This window comes from Pan troglodytes, chromosome 4, assembly GCF_028858775.2.
Source record: "Pan troglodytes isolate AG18354 chromosome 4, NHGRI_mPanTro3-v2.0_pri, whole genome shotgun sequence".
In the NCBI taxonomy this organism is placed as follows: domain Eukaryota; kingdom Metazoa; phylum Chordata; class Mammalia; order Primates; family Hominidae; genus Pan; species Pan troglodytes.
In genome coordinates, this window is record NC_072402.2 from 137,276,831 (window position 1) to 137,297,554 (window position 20,724).

Here is a 20,724-nt window from a genome sequence, read left to right on the forward strand (position 1 = left end):
TTCTTTACTATTCTCCTGTGTAAGGCCTCCAGCCCTGGCTTGGCTCCGTATCTTACACCAGTTATGGTGTAGGGCTGGGCACAGGGTAGGTGCTCAGTGATTTAGCTTTTTGTCTCCATCTCCTAAAAAAACAATTCCAAATATTCTAGGTTTGATTTTCAGCGGACCCTCCTGATGGGTATCCGGAGCACGAGGTTGGTTTTTTTTTTTTTTTGGAGATGGAGATTTGCTCGTCGCCCAGGCTGGAGTGCAATGGCGTGCTCTCGGCTCACTGCAACCTCTGCCTCCTGGGTTCCAGCGATTCTCCTGCCTCAGCCTCCCCAGTAGCTGGATTTACAGGAACCCGCCACCACTCTCGGCTATTTTTTTTTTTCAGACGCATTCTTGCTGTTGCCTAGGCTGGAGTGAACTGGCGTGATCTCGGCTCACGGCAACCTCTGCCTCCCCGGTTCACGTCATTCTCCTGCCTCAGCCTCCCGAGTAGCTGGGACTACAGGCGCCTGCCACCATGCCCGGGTAATTTTTGTATATTTAGTACAGAAGGGGTTTCACTGTGTTGGCCAGGCTGGTCTCGAATTCCTGACCTCGTGATCCGCCTGCCTTGGCCTCCCAAAGTGCTGGGATTACAGGCGTGAGTGACCGTGCCCGGCCTAATTTTTGTATTTTTAGTAGAGATGGGGTTTCACCATGTTGGCCAGGCTGGTCTCGAACTCTTGACCTTAGGTGATGCACCAGCCTCAGCCTCCCAAAGTGCTGAGATTACAGGGGTGAGTCACCGCGCCCAGCCGTTGGTTTTAACTATTTGGGGCACACACTGTGATTTTTTTTCTGACGCAGCTGGTACAGTGCTTGCTTGTAACAATTTGCAATTCACTAAGCTGAGCAGGGTCTGGACACCTCGAAGGCACACATGCCAGTGGCTGAGAACACAACATTCAAATCCTCTCCATCTGGGGCCTTGGTCCGGAAGGCCAATCTCACTGCAACCCGAGCGGCTTTGAGACATCTCCCTCGTGGCAGGTGCCCGAGCTGTAGCCACGCGACCTCTGGAAAGAGATGTGCTAAGTCCCAGGACTTCAGAAGAGCTCTGTGACCTTGGCCAAGTCCCTTCCTCCTTCAGGAGCGCTGCAGTGGGCCTAAGTGCCTCCTCCCGGGACTAGTACGGGGACGGTCGTGAGATCTGGACAACATTCGCCTTTTAATATTTATTGATCTTTTGTGACACGCGCGTGGGTTTCCATCAGCAATGAAGTCAACGGTCGCGGCGCTGGAGCCTGCAGAACTCGCGCTCTAGATCTCGCGAGATCTCCGCCCAGGGCTTCGCAGCATCACGCCCTCCGCGGCCGTGGCGGCGACGGCGGTGCGTAGCTTACTCACAGGGGCGGCCCGTATCCCTCCGCCGCCGGCGCGGCTCGGCCCTCCCTCCCCTGGCCCGCCAATCCCCGCGCCTCCCGACCTGCCCCTCGGTCGGGCCCACCCCGTGCTCCGACGGCCCCACCCCGGCGGCGCAGCCCGCCCGCCCGCGCGTCCCTCGGTCCACCTGCAGCAGGGAGGAAGACAGGCAATCCCTCCGGCTGTCCGACCAAGAGACGCCGGCCGAGCCCGAGGCTTGGGCTTTTGCTTTCTGGCGGAGGGATCTGCGGCGGCTGAGGAGGCGGCGCTGATCCTGGGAGGAAGAGGCAGCTACGGCGGCGGCGGCGGTGGCGGCTAGGGCGGCGGCGAATAAAGGGGCCGCCGCCGGGTGATGCGGTGACCGCTGCGGCAGGCCCAGGAGCTGAGTGGGCCCCGGCCCTCAGCCCGTCCCGCCGGACCCGCTTTCCTCAACTCTCCATCTTCTCCTGCCGACCGAGATCGCCGAGGCGGCCTCAGGCTCCCTAGCCCCTTCCCCGTCCCTTCCCCGCCCCCGTCCCCGCCCCGGGGGCCGCCGCCACCCGCCTCCCACCATGGCTCTGAAGAGAATCCACAAGGTAAGCCGCCGGAGGTAGGCTGCGCGGCTGGCCAGCTGAGCAGGCTGCGGCCTGCACTTCCCGCCGTAGTCTCCGTCGGGCTCGCGGCCTCCTTGGATCTTGCTGCCGGTGCTGGCCCCGCGGGGCGGCCTCCATACCCCACTCCCAGTGATGGCGCCCGTGGAGGCCCCGGCGCGCAGCCCGCGCTTAGGCCGGAGGTGCTCTCGCGGCCTCAGCGTTCCTCCCCGGCTGCCCTTCCAGGCCCGCATGGTGTGGACTCTTAGGGCTTCTCTCCAGTCTGGGACTGCCGCTGCACTTGAGGGCCATTGTCCGGCCAGGATGGCGGGGTTGGGGCCGAGGGGGGCGCTGGGGCGTTGGGCGGCCCCTTCGACAGAGGTCGAAAGGGCTTCTCGCCCCATTTCTGTTCCCTCCTCCCACACCTGCCCTAGCTCCCTCCACAAAACCGCCTGAGCTCGGGCGGACAGAGGAAGCCGTTTTGCCCGATCCACAAGTATATCCTGAGTTCACTTACCTCTTGGGTGGCAGCACACATCGGTCCACCCCGCTTGTCCAGAAACTGTTAAGAGTTGGAAGTTCAGAAGAAAAAAAAAAAGGTGACTTAATGAGGGAGGAGGGAAGTAGAGGGAGAATCATTTTATTCGTTGAGGTTGCTGTATGTAGTTAGAAACTAACACTTCCGTTTTGCAGGATTGGATCTAATAGAAAAGCTGTACATTGGCAAAGGTAGAGGTAGAAACCTGAACATTGAAAACCACCAGAGAAATTATACAAAAGTTCCTTTCACAGCCTCTTCGCAAAATGGACTTGACGCTATTAGGTGATATGTTTACCGAGACTCTTAACTGGAAAGGGGTTTTACTAGATTTTGTATTAAAAAGGATTTCTTTGCTCTTTAAAGTGAAGGGTTATTTAGTTATCAATAAGGAGGTTTTCCTAATAATACATCTAGACTATAAGGTTGGCTTAAAATTTATTTTTTTTCCCTTTCTGATGTTGTAACCTCTTAGTGCCACTTTCATGTTTTTTTTCTTAGAAGTAGGGAGGCACCACTATTAATTTCTGTTTGGTGTTTCACTTGGCTACTCAGATTGGCTATATTAAACCGGTAGCTACTTTTTTCTTCAATACATCTTTTTCCTTTTAGTGGAGAACGGGGTCTTGCCGTGTTGTCCAGGCTGGTGTGGAACTCCTGGGCTCAAGCTAGCCTCCTATCTCTGCCTCCCTTAAGTGTTGGGATTACAGGCATCAATCAGCCACTGCACACGGCCTATACCTGTAGCTACTTAGAAGTAGGTACTGGGGTTATCCATTCTGAATGATGGGATGGGGATGCAAGAGGAAGAGAACCAGTTTTTAGCTTGTCTTAAACTAAGTCAGAATACAGATTGATGATTTAAACACCTCAGCTCAGCGGTTGGTCCTCATTTCATTTTTGCTCAAAGACAGTGTGGAATCAGTCCCATTGGTTACTATAATTAGGTTAGCTCCTTAACTTCCTTTGACTCTGATTTCTAACAAATGAAGAAGGGCAGATTTTAGACAATAAATCTTGTACTAAAATGAAATGGTATTTGTTAAATACCATAAAGCTTGAACCTTAAGCAAAGATGTCTTAACCATTTAAGGGGCAGGGGAGCACACTGAGGAGTAGTCATCCAAAAAACATATATACATATGTATTTTAAAGGCTTTTAGGAATTGCTAGATCCTTATAGAATCTAACTGGGAAGTTATCAAATACCTGTAGAAGCTTGTCCTCTTATTTTATAACCTGAGAAAGAGCAAGTGGGTATAATGTGTGATAATTTACAGATAAAGAAATGTAGACCTGCCGGGCGCGGTGGCTCACGCCTGTAATCCCAGCACTTTGGGAGGCTGAGGTGGGTGGATCACGAGATCAGGAGATCGAGGCCATCCTGGCTAACACGGTGAAACCCCGTCTCTGCTAAAATATACAAAAAAAACTAGCTGGGCTTGGTGGCGGGTGCCTGTAGTCCCAGCTACTCGGGAGGCTGAGGCAGGAGAATGACGTGAACCGGGGAGGCGGAGCTTGCAGTGAGCCGAGATCGCGCCACTGCACTCCAGCCTGGGCCACAGGCGAGACTCCCTTTCAAAAAAAAAAAAAAAAAAGAAATGTAGACTTTAATCTCTACATTGAATTATATGTGTAACGGACTTTTTCAGAGAGGGAAATATCTCTTTGACATAAAACATGCATTTTAATTAATAATACTTGCTCTGGTAATATAGTTTCTTATGAGTTGCTACATATTTTCTAGAATAGATTTTCCCTAAAATATGCCTTTGTAAGATTTTTTAAATAAAATCAAGTTTAGAAATAATTTGAACTTTTTTGGGGGATAGAGTTTCAGTCTTGTCGCCCAGGCTGGAATGCAATGGCACGATCTCGGCTCACTGCAACCTCCACCTCCTGGGTTCAAGTGATTTTTCTGCTTCAGCCTCCCGAGTAGCTGGGATTACAGGCACGCACCACCACACCTGTCTAATTTTTGTGTTTTTAGTAGAAACGGGGTTTCACCATGTTGGCCAGGCTGATTTCCAGTTCCTGACCTCCGGTGATCCACCTGCCTCAGCCTCCCAAAGTGTTGGGATTATAGGCGTGAGCTACCGTGCCCGGCCTGAACTTTTTTTTTTTTGGAGACGGAGTCTGCCTCTGTCGCCCAGGCTGGAGTGCAGTGGTGCTATCCTGGCTCACTGCAACTTCCGCTTCCTGGGTTCAAGCGATTCTCCTGCCTCAGCCTCCGGAGTAGCTGGGATTACAGGCACTCCGCCGCCATGCCCAGCTAATTTTTGTATTTTTAGTAGAGACGAGGTTTCACCATGTTGGCCAGGCTGGTCTTGAACTCCTGAACTCAAGTGTTCTGCCGACCTTGGCCTCCCAAAGTGCTGGGATTGCAGATGTGAGCCACGTCATCTGGCCTGGCCTGAACTTTTAGAATTCAATATTAACCATTTTCCCCTAGTTTATTCCCTAGAGCTCTTCACAAAGTATGGCTTGACTTCTCTGAGACTGCCAGTGATAAGAAAAATGAAGTTTATTTTGGTATACCACTCAAAAAGATTGTGAAAACAAAATGGAGATTAATTTTTTTTTTCCAAACTCTTGTACCACAATTTTAAGTTGAATAGCTGACTTCCTAGGCATGGATAAGATCAGTTCTATCTTATCTTCTGTCCTAGTAATGTGTCTGCAGTGGAATCCCCATTGCTTGGCTTCTATAATTGATCTTGATCTTGAACCTTCCCAATTATCATTCCCTGAAAAAATAATTCTACTTAAATACCTTCTTGACTTAAATGTCATGAGTTGCTACATCTGGGTTCTGATAAGATTTTTCTAAGAAAAACTGCATTTGACATGTGACATCTTCAGGAATTCAATATCTTGTTTCTTTGACAGAGGGACGCTATTCATGTCTGTGAATTTGGCAGTCTTTGAAATGCCATGTCTTTTTTGGAAAAAGCTTTTGATGGACTTTATTTTGATATACGTCTTAAGGTCCCCTGACCTGTACTATAAGCAGAGCATAGCAAAGAGGGTCATTATGAACATTGTGTGTAGTTCTGCGCAGGGCTTGGGATCCTTTGGGATTGTTGGTATCTACACCACATGGCCCCACCCTGCTATGTTTTAAGGTTTTCTGCTGACTTTTTAGGTCTTCAGCCTTGATTTTGATGCTTTGAGTGCCTGCCTCTAGCAGCACCACCCCCAGCCCTTTTCCAGTTGGCTGCATCTCATCTGTTGTGGGCTAAGAAACCAGATCACAGAGCTTATTAAAATTGTGTCTAAAATAAGATCCAGTAGGCTCTTGACTGAAGAGGGCTTCATGTGCTCTGTGAACTGTGTGGTTTCCTTGGCTGATCGGAGACCTTTTTGACTTGCTTCCTGTTTTTCTTCTTTACTTTTGCTATACAGATGTAGGAGGCTTTTTGGTACTCTTAGAGTGCTGTAATGTTGAAGTATTTGGTTAATTTCTCTATTCTTGGGAAGGGTAAAAGGCTAAATAAATATCTTGATTCTTTGAGGAGTTGAAGACTGACCAGAGTTGGATACTAAAAGCTTTTCTTAACAGTAATAGTGCATTGTACATTTTAATGGTGTCCTACTAGTTGCAGATAACGTTTGGCATACATAGCTTTCAAACAAAGTAATGCCAGGATTATCACTTGATCTATTTCTGTGATAGAGATTTTTTTTCTTTTTCTTTTTTTTTTTTTGAGACAGTCTCACTCAGGCTGGAGTGCAATGGCATGATCTTGGCTCACTACAAACTCTGGCTCCCAGGGTCAAGCAGTTCTCTTGCCTCAGACTCCCAAGTAGCTGGGATTACAGGCACTCGCCACCATGACCAGCTAATTTTTGTATTTTTAATAGAGACAGGGTTTCACCCTGTTGGCCAGGCTGGTCTTGAACTCCTGACCTCAGGAGATCCATCCATCTCGGCCTCCCAAAGTGTTGGGATTACAGGTGTAAGCCACTGTGCCCGGCCTATGGCTAGCTTCTTTTAAGGCGTCTCAAGACAAAGTTCTCAATGAAATAAAGATTTCAGGTCATGCACAGTGGGTCACGCCTGTAATCCCAGCACTTTGGGAGGCCCAGGTGGGCAGATCGCTTGAGCTCAGGAGTTCGAGACCAGTCTGAGCAACATGACGAAACATGGTCTTTACAAAAAATACAAAAAATTAGCTGGGTATGGTGGTGGATGGCTGTAGTCCCAGCTAGGTGGGAGGCTGAGGTGGGAGGATCTCGGGAGCCTGGGAGGTAGAGGCTGAGGTGGGAGGATCTCGGGAGCCTGGGAGGTAGAGGCTGCAGTGAACCGTGATCAAGCCGCTACACTCCAGCCTATGCAACAGAGTGAGACCCTGTCTCAAACAAACAATCAAAAAAAAAGATTTCAAACTCTGATGTCTATAAAAGCCAGGCAGGTACCAAAGTGAGCAGAGAGAACTTGAGGGAGCTAGAAAATGCATGTGCTATCAGATGAGGGCAACTGCTAACCAGCTCCCTGCAAATGTTGCCATTGCTAAAATCTGTGGGCCCAGTGTTGCGATATCTTCCATTCAAAAAAAAAAAAAAGAGAAGCCACAAATCCAGATTTTTTGGCAACCGATTCAACTTAAAAAAAAACCAAAAAAACAAAATACACATTTTTGGTCGACATCAGTTTAGTATGTGGATTAAAGTAACCAGGGATTGGGGTTCATTAAGTAATCAGGAGTGTAAAAAGATTAAGTCATTTAAACAATACTTTCTGTATTTTTAAAAGTTTGAAAGTAATTCTTTATGTAAGATTAAGTTTTCTTGTTTGTTTGTTTTTGAGACGGAGTCTTGCTCTGTCGCCCAGGCTGGAGTGCAGTGGCATGATCTCGGCTCACTGCAACCTCCGCCTCCCAGGTTCAAGCAATTCTCCTGCGTCAGCCTCCCGAGCAGCTGAGACTACAAGCTCGCACCACCACGCCCAGCTAATTTTTGTATTTTTGGTAGAGACGGGGTTTCACCATATTGGCCAGGCTGGTCTCGAACTCCTGACCTTGTGATCCACCTGCCTCGGCCTCCCAAAGTGCTGGGAATACAAGCATGAGACACTGTGCCTGGCCTTAAGTAGTTTTTAAATACAATTCTAATTAACTTGCTTTTTTTTTTGAGACCTCAGGTGATTTGCCCGCCTTGGCATCCCAGAGTGCTGGGATTACAGGGATGAGCTACTGTGCCCAGCCAATTTGCTAAGTTTTTTGTTTTTTGTTTTTTGTTTTTGAGACAGAGTCTCGCTCTGTTGCCCAGGCTGGAGTGCAGTGGCACAATCTCGGCTCACTGCAAGCTCTGCCTCCTGGGTTCACGCCATTCTCCTGCCTCAGTCTCCCGAGTAGCTGGGACTACAGGCATGCACCCCCATGCCCAGCTACTTTTTGTATTTTCAGTAGAGACGGGGTTTCACCATGTTGGCCAAGCTGGTCTCAAAGTCCTGACCTCCAGTGATCCACCCGCCTCGACCTCCCAAAGTGCTGGGATTACAGGTGTGAGCCACCGTGCCCCGCCTTTTGTATGGTTTTGTGTGAGGTCTTGGGAAAACCAGTTTTGTAAATACATTGATCCCGTAGAAGTTTATGTATTACTCTTCCATTATGATCTGTTTCATGTTTTGAGTTTCTCTGTAGACTGACAATACACTTTGAAAATGTCTGAGATTGGGAAGTTACCGAAGCATGATCTTAAAGAAAGTAATTGTAACGCTGAACAGTACTGTATTTTAAAAAATTGCTTAGGCTGGGTGCGGTGGCTTATGCCTGTAATCCCAGTACTTTGGGAGGCCGAGGCGGGCCGATCACCTGAGGTCAGGAGTTCGAGACCAGCCTGCCCAATATGGTGAAACCCCGTCTCTACTAAAAATACAAAAATTAGCCAGGTGTGGTGGCACTCACCTGTAATCCCAGCTACTCAGGAGGCTGAGGCAGGAGAATTGCTTGAACCTGGGAGGCAGAGGTTGCAGTGAGCCAAGATCTCGCCACTGCACTCCAGCCTTTGCAACAGCGAGACTCCATCTCAAAAAAAAAAAAAATTGCTTAAAAATACTGTAGGCCGGGCTGGGCGCTGTGGCTCATGCCTGTAATCCCAGCACTTTGGGAGGCCGAGACAGGTGGATCACAAGGTCAGGAAATCGAGACCATCCTGGCTAACACGGTGAAACCCCATCTCTACTAAAAATACAAAAAATTAGTCAGGTGCGGTGGCAGGCGCCTGTAGTCCCAGCTATTCGGGAGACTGAGGCAGGAGAATGGCGTGAACCGGGAGGCAGAGCTTGCAGTAAGTGGAGATCGCGCCGCTGCATTCTAGCCTGGGCGACAGAGCGAAACTCTGTCTAGAAAAAGAAAAAAATGAAAATAAAAAATACTGTAGGCCAGGCACGGTGACTCACGCCTGTAATCCCAGCATTTTGGGATGCCGAGGCGAGTGGATCACGAGGTCAGGAGTTCAAGACCAGCCTAGTCAAGATGGTGAAACCCTGTCTCTACTAAAAATATAAAAATTAGCCGGGCATGGTGGTGAGCGCCTATGATCCCAGTTACTGGGGAGGCTAAGGCAGAGAGTTGCTTGAACCCGGGAGGTGGAGGTTGTGGTGAGCTGAGATCGCACCACTGCAGTCCAGCTTGGGCAACAGAGCAAGACTCCGTCTCAAAAAAGAAAAAAAAATACTGTACTAGAGGTGTGGTACCATATATTAGATTAATATTAGAGGTAAGGACTGATTGAATTCCTATCAAAATGATGAGTTAACAGGTAGTCCTGTGGAGTATTGGGAACTTTAATAAATGGTTGTCTGAATATGGCTATTTAAATTAGTTCTATCTTGGATAGTTCTATCTTGGGTACCTTCTTACTCCAAAAAGTGAGCTTCTTCTCATAAGTTCTGGGAATTTTTTTTTTCCCCACTAAAAAAGTATTTTTTATTTCCTTTACAAAAGATCATTGAATTAAGGCACTTTCTTTGGCTCTACTAGATTGTTATTTAAATATAATTCAAACAGCCATCGAGGATAACTGTTAATAAATCTAGGTTTTCTCTGAAGTCTCCCAGTGTATATTACTGTACTGATGACTGACAAGGAAGAGGTTTTGACAAGGTCCAATTCTGTATATTTCTGCTAAAATATCCTAGGCAGTTCCCAGGATAGGAGTATCTGACTCATGCCTCATGCTACCAGGAACCTTTGCAGCCTCATCCCAGAAATGCAGAAACACACTTGTTTTGTCTGTAGAAATAAAGTTTTGATGGTTAGATTTCCAGGCAAACCTTCAAAATCATGTTAAACTATAATATAGGGAAATAAAGTAGTATTTGTTCTTCTGTCTGCAGAGTCAAGTGAGATTTCGGGTAATAGAATCATAAAATGTTAGCACTGCAGCACATCTCAGGGCTGCTGTCTGGAAAGGCCGTGTGACCTACCAGGTAAGAGTAGGTCTGAATCGAGAACCTGGATTTTTTGACTGTCCAGTGTATTTTCTGGCAAGCCATGTGTTATCCTTACATAGCTGTTAGGTATATAAATCCAGAGGATGCAGCCTTTTTTCTTTTGTTCAAACAATTGGATATTTAAACTGTGTCCTGGAACCTGAAGATCTTCCTCAACTTCCCTTTGTATGATTGGCAAGGTTGCTCATACTGCTTAAAACTGCAAATTTAGGCTTGACACAGTGGCTCATGCCTGTAATCACAACACTGGGAGGCCAAGGTGGGAGGATTGCTTGTACCTAGGAGTTCAAGACCAGCTTGGTCTGTAATGGGAGACCCTGTCTCTACAAAAGCAAAACAAAGTGAAACAAAATTAGCTGGGCATGGTGATGTGTGCCTGTAGTCCTAGCTACTCAGGAGGCTGAGACAGGAGGATCACTTGAGCCTGGATGAAAGGTTAAGGCTACAGTGAGCTGTGATCATACCACTACACTCCAGCCTGGGCAACAGAGCCAGATTCTGTGTCAAAACAACAACAACAACAAAAAAACAACTATTGCAAATTTGGTGTTCTATTCTCACCACCACCACCCCGCCTTTTTTTCCCCCTGAAACGGAGTCTCTACCTCTGTCGCCCAGGCTGAAGTGCAGTTGTGCAATCTCGGCTCACCGCAACCTCTGCCTCCCAGGTTCAAGAGATTCTCCTGCCTCAGCCTCCCAAGTTGCTGGGACCACAGGTGCATGCCACCACGCCCGGCTAATTTTTGTTTTTTGTTTTTATTTGAGATGGAGTCTAGCTCTGACGCCCAGGCTGGAGTGCAGTTGTGTGATCTCGGCTCACTGCAACCTCTGCCTCCTGAGTTCAAGCAATTCTCCAGCTTCAGCCTCCAGAGTAGCTGAGACTAAGGCGCGTGCCACGATGCCCAGCTAATTTTTTGTATTTTTAGTAGAGACGGGTCTCACTATGTTAGCCAGGACGGTCTCGATCTCCTGATCTCGTGATCCACCCACCTCGGCTGGTTTGGAACTCCTGACCTCAAGTGATCCACCTGCCTTGGCCTCCCAAAGTGTTGGGATTACAGGCATGAGCCACCGCCCCTGGCTTTCTGCATATATCTTTCATCAGAGTCAAATGGATTTTGTTTTTTAAGTGAAAGCAAGTTTATTAGGAAAGTAAAGGAATAAAGAATGGCTACTCCCTAGGCAGAGCAGCCTCAAATGGGTTTTTAATCTCTAAAAAGACTAAAAACCACTGTCCTTCCACCTTAAACATTATTTTAATCTCAGCAGATGAACAGAGTACCTGTTCTGCAGAGAAAATATAAATCTTACGTGTGAGTTGTTAGGGATTTCCTTCAAGGTATTAAAACAACAGATCGGCTGGGCGCGGTGGCTCATGCCTGTAATCCCAGCACTTTGGGAGGCCGAGGCGGGTGGATCGTGAGGTCAGGAGATCGAGACCATCCTGGCCAACATGGTGAAACCCCATCTCTACTAAAAATACAAAAATTAGCCAGGCACAGTGGTGGGCACCTGTAATCCCAGCACTTGGGAGGCTGAGGCAGGAGAATCACTTGAACCCAAGAGGCGGAGGTTGCAGTTTGCCGAGGTCGTGCCACTATACTCTAGTCTGGGCGACAGAGCAAGACTCCGTCTCAAAAAAAAAAAAAAAAAACACACAGATTTCAGCTATCCACTTTAGAGTACTCACTGTGCATCAGGAATTACTTGATCTTTTCAATAATCTTTCAATAATTCTGTTCTCCCCAGGTTAGATAAGGAAACAGTGGGAGAAATAAACTTGCCTAACATTATATGGTTATGGTAGGAAGAACTAGGATTCAGATACAGGCGATCTTGACTGTAGAGCTATTGTCTCTCCAGATTTACTTGTTTTAGTCATAGCCCTTCTCCCCTCTAATCTCTAGAGAAGCTTTACTTTTCCCTTTGCCAAACTTAACTTTTCCTTTCCATCCTTTTCTCTCTCTCTCTCTTTCCCTCTTTCCTTCCTTCTCTCCCTCCCTCCCTCACTCACTTCCTCCTTCCCTCACTCACTTCCTCCCTCCTTCCTTCCTTTTTCCTTTTCTTGTTTTTGCTCTCCAGTAATTGTCTTTGTTTTCATACTTCCAATCTCTTCTCCGCTAACTCCTCTTAGCATCCAAACTTACCGAAGGTTTTCCCCTATTAAAAAAAAAAAAAGCAGTAAAATAACTTTTTAAACTTCCCTCTTCCATAAGAGCTACTTCCTTCCTCATCTTTATCCTTCCCATCTCTGACATTTCAGTCCCAGAATTCTTGAAAGAATAGTCTATTCACTGTTCTGGAACTATTTAGTAAGGTCACTAATGATTACTTAATTGCCACATTCAGTGGATACCTAAGTTTTTATTTAACTTTCGTAATAGTTGACATGATTTTCATTCAGTTCCTTTGGCTTCTGATAAACTGCTTTCTTCTTCCTCATATCTGGTGTTTCCCAACTTTATTAGAATGCTTATCAAAGTAGTATTGTTGATGGAGTACAAGCCAAAGTGTATGAAATCATGCATACTTGTATTAAAATTGAGAGCACTGGCTAGATATGGTGGCTCATGCCTGCAATCCCAGCACTTTGGGAAGCCAAGGCAGGAGGATCACTTGAGCTCAGGAGTTCAAGACCAGCCTGTGCAATATAGCAAGACCCTGTGTCTACAAAAAGTTAAATTAGCTAGGTGCAGTGGCATGTGCCTGTAATCCCTGCTACTCAAAAGGCCAAGGCAGGAGGATCGCTTGAGCCCAGGAGTTTAAGGCTGCAGTGAGCTGTGATCATGCCAGTGCACTTCAGCTTGGGCCACAGAGCGAGATCTGTCTCTTAAAAAAAAAAATTGACAGCACAAATTACCTCAGATAAATTAATTATTATTCTTTTTTTTTTTTTTTTTTTTTTTTTTTTTTTTTTGAGACAGAGACTTGCTCTGTTGCCCAGGCTGTAGTGCAATGGTGTGATCTCAGCCCACTGCAACCTCCGCCTCTCAGGCCCAAGCAATTCTCCTGCCTCAGCCTCCCAAGAAAAGAAGCTGGGATTACAGGCATGCACCACCGTGCCTGGCTGATTTTTGTATTTTTAGCAGGTTTCACCATGTTGACCAGGCTGGTCTTGAACTCCTGGCCTCAAGTGATCCACCCGCCTAAGCCTTTCAATGTGCTGGGATTGCAGGTGTGAGCCACCATGCCCCACCTGATCTCAGATAAATTAATTAAAATATATAATCAAAATATGTCACAAACAGAATTATTAAGAATTATCAAGATGAGGCTGGGCGCGGTGGCTCATGCCTGTAATCCCAGCTCTTTGGGAGGCCGAGACGGGCAGATCATGAGGTCAGGAGATCGAGACCATCCTGGCTAACATGGTGAAACCCCATCTCCACTAAAAATACAAAAAAATTAGCCAGACGTGGTGGTGGGCACCTGTAGTCCCAGCTACTCAGGAGGCTGAGGCAGGACAATGGTGTGAACCTGGGAGGCGGAACTTGCAGTGAGCCGAGATCGCACCACTGCACTCCAGCCTGGACGACAGAGTGAAACTCCATCTCAAAAAAAAAAAGAAAAAAAAAAAAAGAACTATCAAGATGAAACATCTGTCATTCTTATTTTGCTATCAGTTTTAAGAATAGTATTTTTCTTACATAATAAAAGTCATCCTCATCAGGTACTCCTTTAAATGTCTTACTGTATATTGTTTTCATTCCAGTATAATATGAAAATTTGTTTCCAACAGATACATTGTAGCAAAAGAAAGAATACAGACTGCATATTTTGCAGTTAGGCTGCTGCTGACATTATTAATTATCCCATCATGGATAGGTCACCCTAATTTTTCTGAAAAATGCCTGTTCTTTGCTTGTGTTTATTTTGAAATAATACGACTACTTGGGCTTAGGAATCAAAGGACTCTGCTTTCCATTTAAAATGTCTTTCTCGGCCGGGCGCAGTGGCTCAAGCTTGTAATCCCAGCACTTTGGGAGGCCGAGGCGGGCGAATCATGAGGTCAGGAGATCGAGACCATCCTGGCTAACACGGGGAAACCCCATCTCCACTAAAAATACAAAAAAAATTAGCCAGGTGTGGTGGCGGGCGCCTGTAATCCCAGCTACTTGAGAGGCTGAGGCAGGAGAATGGCTTGAACTCGGGAGGCGGAGCTTGCAGTGAGCTGAGATCACGCCACTGCGCTCCAGCCTGGGCGACAGAGCGAGACTGTCTCTAAATAAATAAATAAATAAATAATAAAAAACGTCTTTCTCCTAGATATAAGTCAATTGGGAGTGAGTACACTTGAAATATTTAATATATAATAAGCTTCGATTAAATAACTTCTCTCTTTTTTTTTTTGAGACGAAGTTTCGTTCTTGTTGCCCAGGCTGGAGTGCTATGGCGTGGTCTTGGCTCACTGCATCCTTCGCCTCCCAGGTTCAAGCGATTCTCCTGCCTCAGCCTCCCAAGTAGCTGGGATTACAGGTGACCACCACCACACCCAGCTAATTTTTGTGTATTTAGTAGAGATGGGGTTTCACCATGTTGACCAGGCTGGTCTTGAACTTCTGACCTCAGGTGATCCACCTGCCTTGGCCTCCCAAAGTGCTGGGATTACAGGCGTGAGCCACCATGCCCGGCAATAACTTCTCAAATATATATTGAATTATGATAAGAAACATAGGATAGATCTGTAATGGTCAAATAGACAATGCTGGAGATGAAATGCTGTTTATACCTCAGAACACAGATGGAAAGTCAAATGTAGGCATCATTTGCTTTCTGGTGTGCAAGTTTCTTGAGGCAAATTACTGCTTTAAGGCTACAAAAACATGTATTATTTCTTAAAAATGTGTTAAAAGTGATAAAATTGGCTGGGCGCCGTGGCTCATGCCTGTTAATCCCAGTACTTTGGGAGGCAAAGGCAGGCGGATCGCCTGAGGTCAGGAGTTAGAGACCAGCTTGGCCAACATGGTGAAACCCCAACTCTGCTAAAAATACAAAAATTAGCTGGGCATGGTGGTGGGTGCCTGTAATCCCAGCTACTTGGGAGGCTGAGGCAGAAGAGTCGCTTGAATGCAGGAGCCGGAGGTTGCAGTGAGCCCAGATTGAGCCACTGTACTCCAGCCTGGACAACGGAGCGAGACTCTGTCTCAAAAAAGAAAAAAAAATGCCAGGTGCGGTGGCTCAGGCCTGTAATCCTAGCACTTTGGGAGGCCAAGGCAGGTGGATCACCTGAGGTCAGGAGTTTGAGACCAGCCTGGCCAACATGGTGAAACCTTGTCTCTGCTAAAAATACAAAAAAAAAAAAAAAAAAAAATTAGCTGGGCGTGGTGGTGGGGGCCTGTAATCCCAGCCACTCAGGAGGCTGAGTCAGGAGAATTGCTTGAACCTGGGAGGCGGAGGTTGCAGTGAGCTGAGATTGCACACTGCACTCCAGCCTGGGCAACGAGAGTGAAACTCCGTCTCAAAAAAAAAAAAAAAAAGTAAAATTTAGAAGAAAAATATTACTGTCTTTATTACTATAATACATATTAGTAATTAGTATCTCCTGGGGAATGCTGCTGTAGTTGTAACGCTTGTAGTTGGTCCTTCCTAGAATCATGTTCTCTGGTCTTTGTTCAGTGCCTTTGCTTATACAGAGAATCTCTTCTCACCCCACCCCCTACCTCCTAAATTCTTTATTCATACTTGGGGACCCAGCAGAAATGGCTTCTCTAGGAAGCATGCATGAGGCATACAGGCAGTCAGAGTTCAACTGTAGAATCGTTTCTTAGTGTGTAGACATGATTGATTATTCCCCTATTTAGACTGAACTCTCCTGGGCAAAGTTCTTGTCTTATTCTTCGTATTCCTAGTACCTAAAGCATGGTATTCTGTGTTTGCCAACAACATTCAGTGAATGCCAATATCAGGTGGGGTGGCAAAAAAAAAAAGAAAAGAAAAGAAAAGAAAAGGTGGAATTTTGGAGCATTTGTGGCCTTAGGCAAGTCACTTCGCGAATTTTCCTGAGCCTCAGCTTCCCTGTCTGTAGAATGGGAATTGTACCCTGCAAGCCTGTGGGGAAGATTAGATAGAAGAGGGTTTAGCATTTTGGACTACATAAAAGGTAATTTTGTTGTTATTTTTTACAAATGTGCTTGGCAGTTTTATTCACAGTACCCGATACTTAGAAACAACTCAGATATCCATCATTAGCTGAATATGTAAACAAAATGTAGAAAATCCATATACTGGATGGAGCATTACCCACCAATAAAAAGGAACAAATAGTGAAACACCCCTGCCACTTAGCAGTTTATTAGTTGGCTCCAAGTTCACCCTCCCATACTTGCTCTGCTTTGACTAAATAACTTCTGAAGTATGTATTTCAGCTGGTGAAGAGCTGGACTCTTTCACCTTTGCAGTGAACAAAATGTTGGGCTTTGTCAATAGAGGGCACTAGAGGGACATTACAGAGGAAAGGGGCTTCTTAGATTTGGTGGACTTTTCTTTTTTTAAGTTTTTAAATATTATCATGGTGTCTTAACATGCCAATAATGTTGACCTATGGAATTGGTATAATCTCAAAATCTTAGGTGTCAGTGTTAAATATATGTTTCACTTTTACTTCATCGTCATCCCAAGCAAAAAAAGAAGAAAAAACCTGAATGTGAAAAGAATGAAGTCTTATAATATTTCTAAACTAAAAAAGGGATTGAATCCCAGTATTCTTCAGCAAACTTCAAAATACTGTCACCTCAATATGTTTTTAATACATGTGATATTTTTGTAGGTCTAGAATTGTGAAATCAATTCTCTTAAACATCTTATTATAGAAGTGTCTGCTGCTATCCTTTGAGCACTAACCCCACCACCTGTAATGCATCATGCCAATATAAGTGATAGAATTGCTTTGCTAAATTCTTAAGGGCTTATGTCAGGGAAAAACTTTGAAATTAGCTGGGTACAGTGGCTCATGCCTATAATCTCAGTGCTTTGGGAGGCCAAGGTGGGAGAATCACTTGGCTGGGAGACCAGCCTGAGCAATTCAGCAAGACCCCTTCTCTACAAAAACTGCAAAACTTAGCCAGGTTTGGTGGCACACGCCTGTAGTCATAGCTACTGAGAAGACTGAGGTGGAAGAGGAGGATCTCTTGAGGCCCAGAGTTCAAGGCGGCAGTGAGCTATAATCTGCACTGCATTCCAGCCTAGGTGACAGAGCGAGATCCTGACTCAAAACAAGACAAGCCTTGAAATCAAAGTTGATTTTTACAAAAGCCTCAATGGTAGGAGTTTTAGATTTCTTAAAATAATAGCACACTAATGGAGTGCGTGATTTTCTTTAGATTAAATGTTTACATATTTATACCATCTGTATTAGTTTCCTAGGGTTGCCATAATAAATTACCACAAACCGGGTGGCTTAAAGTAACAGAACTATATTCTCTCACAGTTCTGGAGGCCAGCAGTCTAAAGTCAGTCTGTCTTCAGGTCCATACTCCCCCTGGATGTTCTAGGGGAGAATCCTTCCTTGCCTCTTCCAACTTTGGTGGATGTCAGCATTCCTTGGCTCCTTTGGTTTGTGGCTACATCACTCCAGCATCTGCCTCCATCTTTGTATCACCTTCTCTGTGTGTGTCTTCTCTTTTGTGTCTTATGTGGCCACTTGTCATTAAACTTGCCCATCCACGTAACCCAAAGATGATTTTTTTTTTTTTGAGACGGACTACAGACATGTGCCACCACGCCCGGCAAATTTTTTGTGTTTTTAGTAGAGATGGGGTTTCACGTTGTTAGCCAGGGTGGTCTCAATCTCCTGACCTCGTGATCTGCCCGCCTCAGCCTTCCAAAGTGCTGGGATTACAGGTATGAGCCACCGCGCCCAGCCAGTAAATTCTTTTTATTACTGTAGTAGATGATACTTGATTAAATGCCATCTCGGGTGCTTTCATTGTCAACAAAGGGGCTCCCATCTCTAAGCTTACATAAAATGTAATTTTAAAAAGACATTTCTTTAGATTTACCTGTTCACATTTTTGTTAATAGTGTCTCATGTCTAGTTTTGGAGGCTGGAATGTTCAAGGGAGCCACAAAAATCTTTGTCAGTTGGTGTTTTGAATAATTGTTCTGAAATATACTCCCAGGCTTGAAACTTGGATCTGGCCTTTTTTTTTTTTTTTTTTAACTTGAATTTTTTTTTTTTTTGCTCTTTTGTTATTCATATGAATTTTGCAAATAGAGAGCCAGTCTTGTAGCATAGTAAAATTTAACAGTTTATGTGACTATTGATCTACCCATCTTATAGAGATTGTCTGTCTGTAGGAAGACTGTGGTCAGACTCATCATTTTGAACACTCTAGGTTAGTGTTGGAGAATTTGTAAAACAGAAACTTAACCAACTGTGCTTTGAAAGAGTAAAGTCCATGAAAAGTATTACTTTTAAGTTTCAAGGATTTACAGTTTTAGGTTAACAGTTTTTACATATTGTATTTCAAAACATCAGAGTACTGAAACTTACCTGTATGCTTCTTACTAAAAATAGTTCATGCAGGTTCTTTTGGGTGATCATAGTTTTACCGAGTATAGTAGAAAACAGGATGCCAGTTAGCATCTCTTTTTTTTTTTTTTTGAGATGGGAGTTTCACTCTTGTTGCCCAGGCTGGAGTGCAATGGCGTGATCTCGGCTCACTGCAATCTCCGCCTCCCGGGTTCAAGCAATTCTCCTCTCACATCCTCTCGAGTAGCTAGGATTACAGGTGCATGCCACCACGTCTGGCTAATTATTGTATTTTTAGTAGAGATGGGGTTTCATTATATTGGTCAGGCTGGTCTTGAACTCCTGACCTCAGGTGATCTACCTGCCTTGGCCTCCCAAAGTGCTGGGATTACAGGCATGAGCCACTGCACTGGCTCCTGGCCAGCCAGTTGGCATCTCTTTAAGGTCTCCACTATCCAGCTATATTAAGTAGCACAGAAACACACCAAGTTAATGATATTAGCATTCATCTCCCCCCACCACCACATTTTCTCAAGCTTCGTACTGCGGTACATGTGTGATTAGTGTTACAGAAGAGGGTGTCAGTAACCTAGCAAATAAGTTCTTTAGGTTTCTGGTTTGCTATGTAGTTACTAAGGAGGGATTCAGCTGGTGGAGGAGATCCTTGCGCAAATGCCAGGAAGGAAGCCCTTTTCCTCGCATTTCAGTGTTTCCTTTGAAGCTTAGTGAGGGTGCAGTCTTTTGGCATAGGTGCTCCACCATCTGTCTATTCACATAGACTCTTCCCATCTACCTGGCTATGTGCCACCCTTGTTGTGGACATAGAGTGGGTAGAGAGCAGAGACCACTGCTTCAGTAACTAAAAATAGATGGAATTTCAGATCCTGACAGAGATTCTCTGTGGAGTCGCTACCACTGCTCCTCATCTCCTGGAGTTAGTTGCAAGGAACAGCTGTTTGTCTGATCTGCTTTTGGTACTATGTATACTTCCTAATACTTTTGTTCCCCTACTTGCTTTAGAAGTAGAAGTAGTTTTACTGGAATACCTACGATTTTCCTGTCCTGTCTCTCTCATTCACTTAGTTATTTTCTGCCTTGGCTCTGGTTGCCAAAATTCTAAACTTCTGTTTTGTGTTTTGTGTGTGTGTGTGTGTGTGTGTGTGTGTGTGTTTGTGTTTTGACAGGGTCTTGCTCTGTTGCCCAGGCTAGACTGCAGTGGCACAATCACGGCTCACTGCAGCCTTGACCCTCTGGGCTTAAGTGATCCTCCCACCTCAGCCTTCCCAGTAGCTGGGACAGCAGGTGTGTGCCACCATACCTGGCTTTTTAAAAAATTTTTTGTAGAGATAGGGTCTTGCTGTGTGGCCCAGGCTGCTCTCAAACTCCTGTATTCAAGTGATCCTCCTGCCTCAGCTTCCTAAAGTGCTGGAATTACAGATAGCCACCCCACTCTGCTAAACTTCTGTTTTGTTAGGTATATGATCCCATGGCTGCAGTATCAGAGAATGAGGTTATTGCCTTTCCATGTACCTTATTTCGTTGACTCTAAAACACATCAATTGAAAGATGTACCATTATTCTACTAAGAAGGAAAGTATATTTAGTGCCAATTAAGCTGACATGCCATTGATTATATGCAGCTTGATTTCAGCTATGTTTTATTTTTGTTTATTTATTTATTTATTTATTTATTTTTGAGACTAAGTCTCACTCTGTTGCCCAGGCTGGAGTGTAGTGGCACAATCTCAGCTCACTGCAACCTCTGCCTCCCAGGTTCAAGTGATTCTCCTGCCTCAGCCTCCTGGGTAGCTTGAATTACAGGTGTGTGCCACCACACCCAGCTAATTTTTGTATTTTAATTTTTTAAATTTTTTTGAGATGGAGTTACGCTTTTGTTGCCCAGGCTGGAGTGCAATGGTGCGATCTTGGCTCGCTGCAACCTCTGCCTCCCTGGTTCAAGCAATTCTCCTGCCTCAGCATTTTGAGAAGCTGGGATTACAGGCATGCGCCACCACACCCGGTTTATTTTGTATTTTTAGTAGAGATGCGGTTTCTCCATGTTGGTCAGGCTGGTCTCGAACTCCCGACCTCAGGTGATCCACCTGCCTTGGCCTCCCAAAGTGCTGTGATTACAGGCGTGAACCACTGTGCCTGGCCTAATTTTTGTATTTTTAGTAGAGATGGGGTTTTGTCTTGCTAGCAAGGCTAGGCTGGTCTGGGAACTCCTGACCTCAAGATGATCCGCCCACCTTGGCCTCCCAAAGTGCTGGGATTACAGGCATGAACAACTGTGTCC

General features: G+C 45.5%; 1 protein-coding gene across 2 annotated transcripts in view; it reads left to right on the top strand.

Moving 5' to 3' along the window:
• Nucleotides 1-1,314: 1,314 nt before the first annotated feature.
• Nucleotides 1,315-20,724, top strand: part of UBE2D2 (ubiquitin conjugating enzyme E2 D2) — a 67,474-nt gene continuing 48,064 nt past the window's right edge. The window contains exon 1 of one of the 2 annotated variants that reach the window (XM_517968.7): nt 1,315-1,967. In XM_517968.7, the coding sequence (XP_517968.1) occupies nt 1,944-1,967 (24 nt within the window). In that variant the 5' untranslated portion in view covers nt 1,315-1,943. Of the gene's footprint in view, nt 2,561-20,724 lie in introns of both variants that reach the window. The other variant, XM_063810736.1, reaches the window with a different exon arrangement.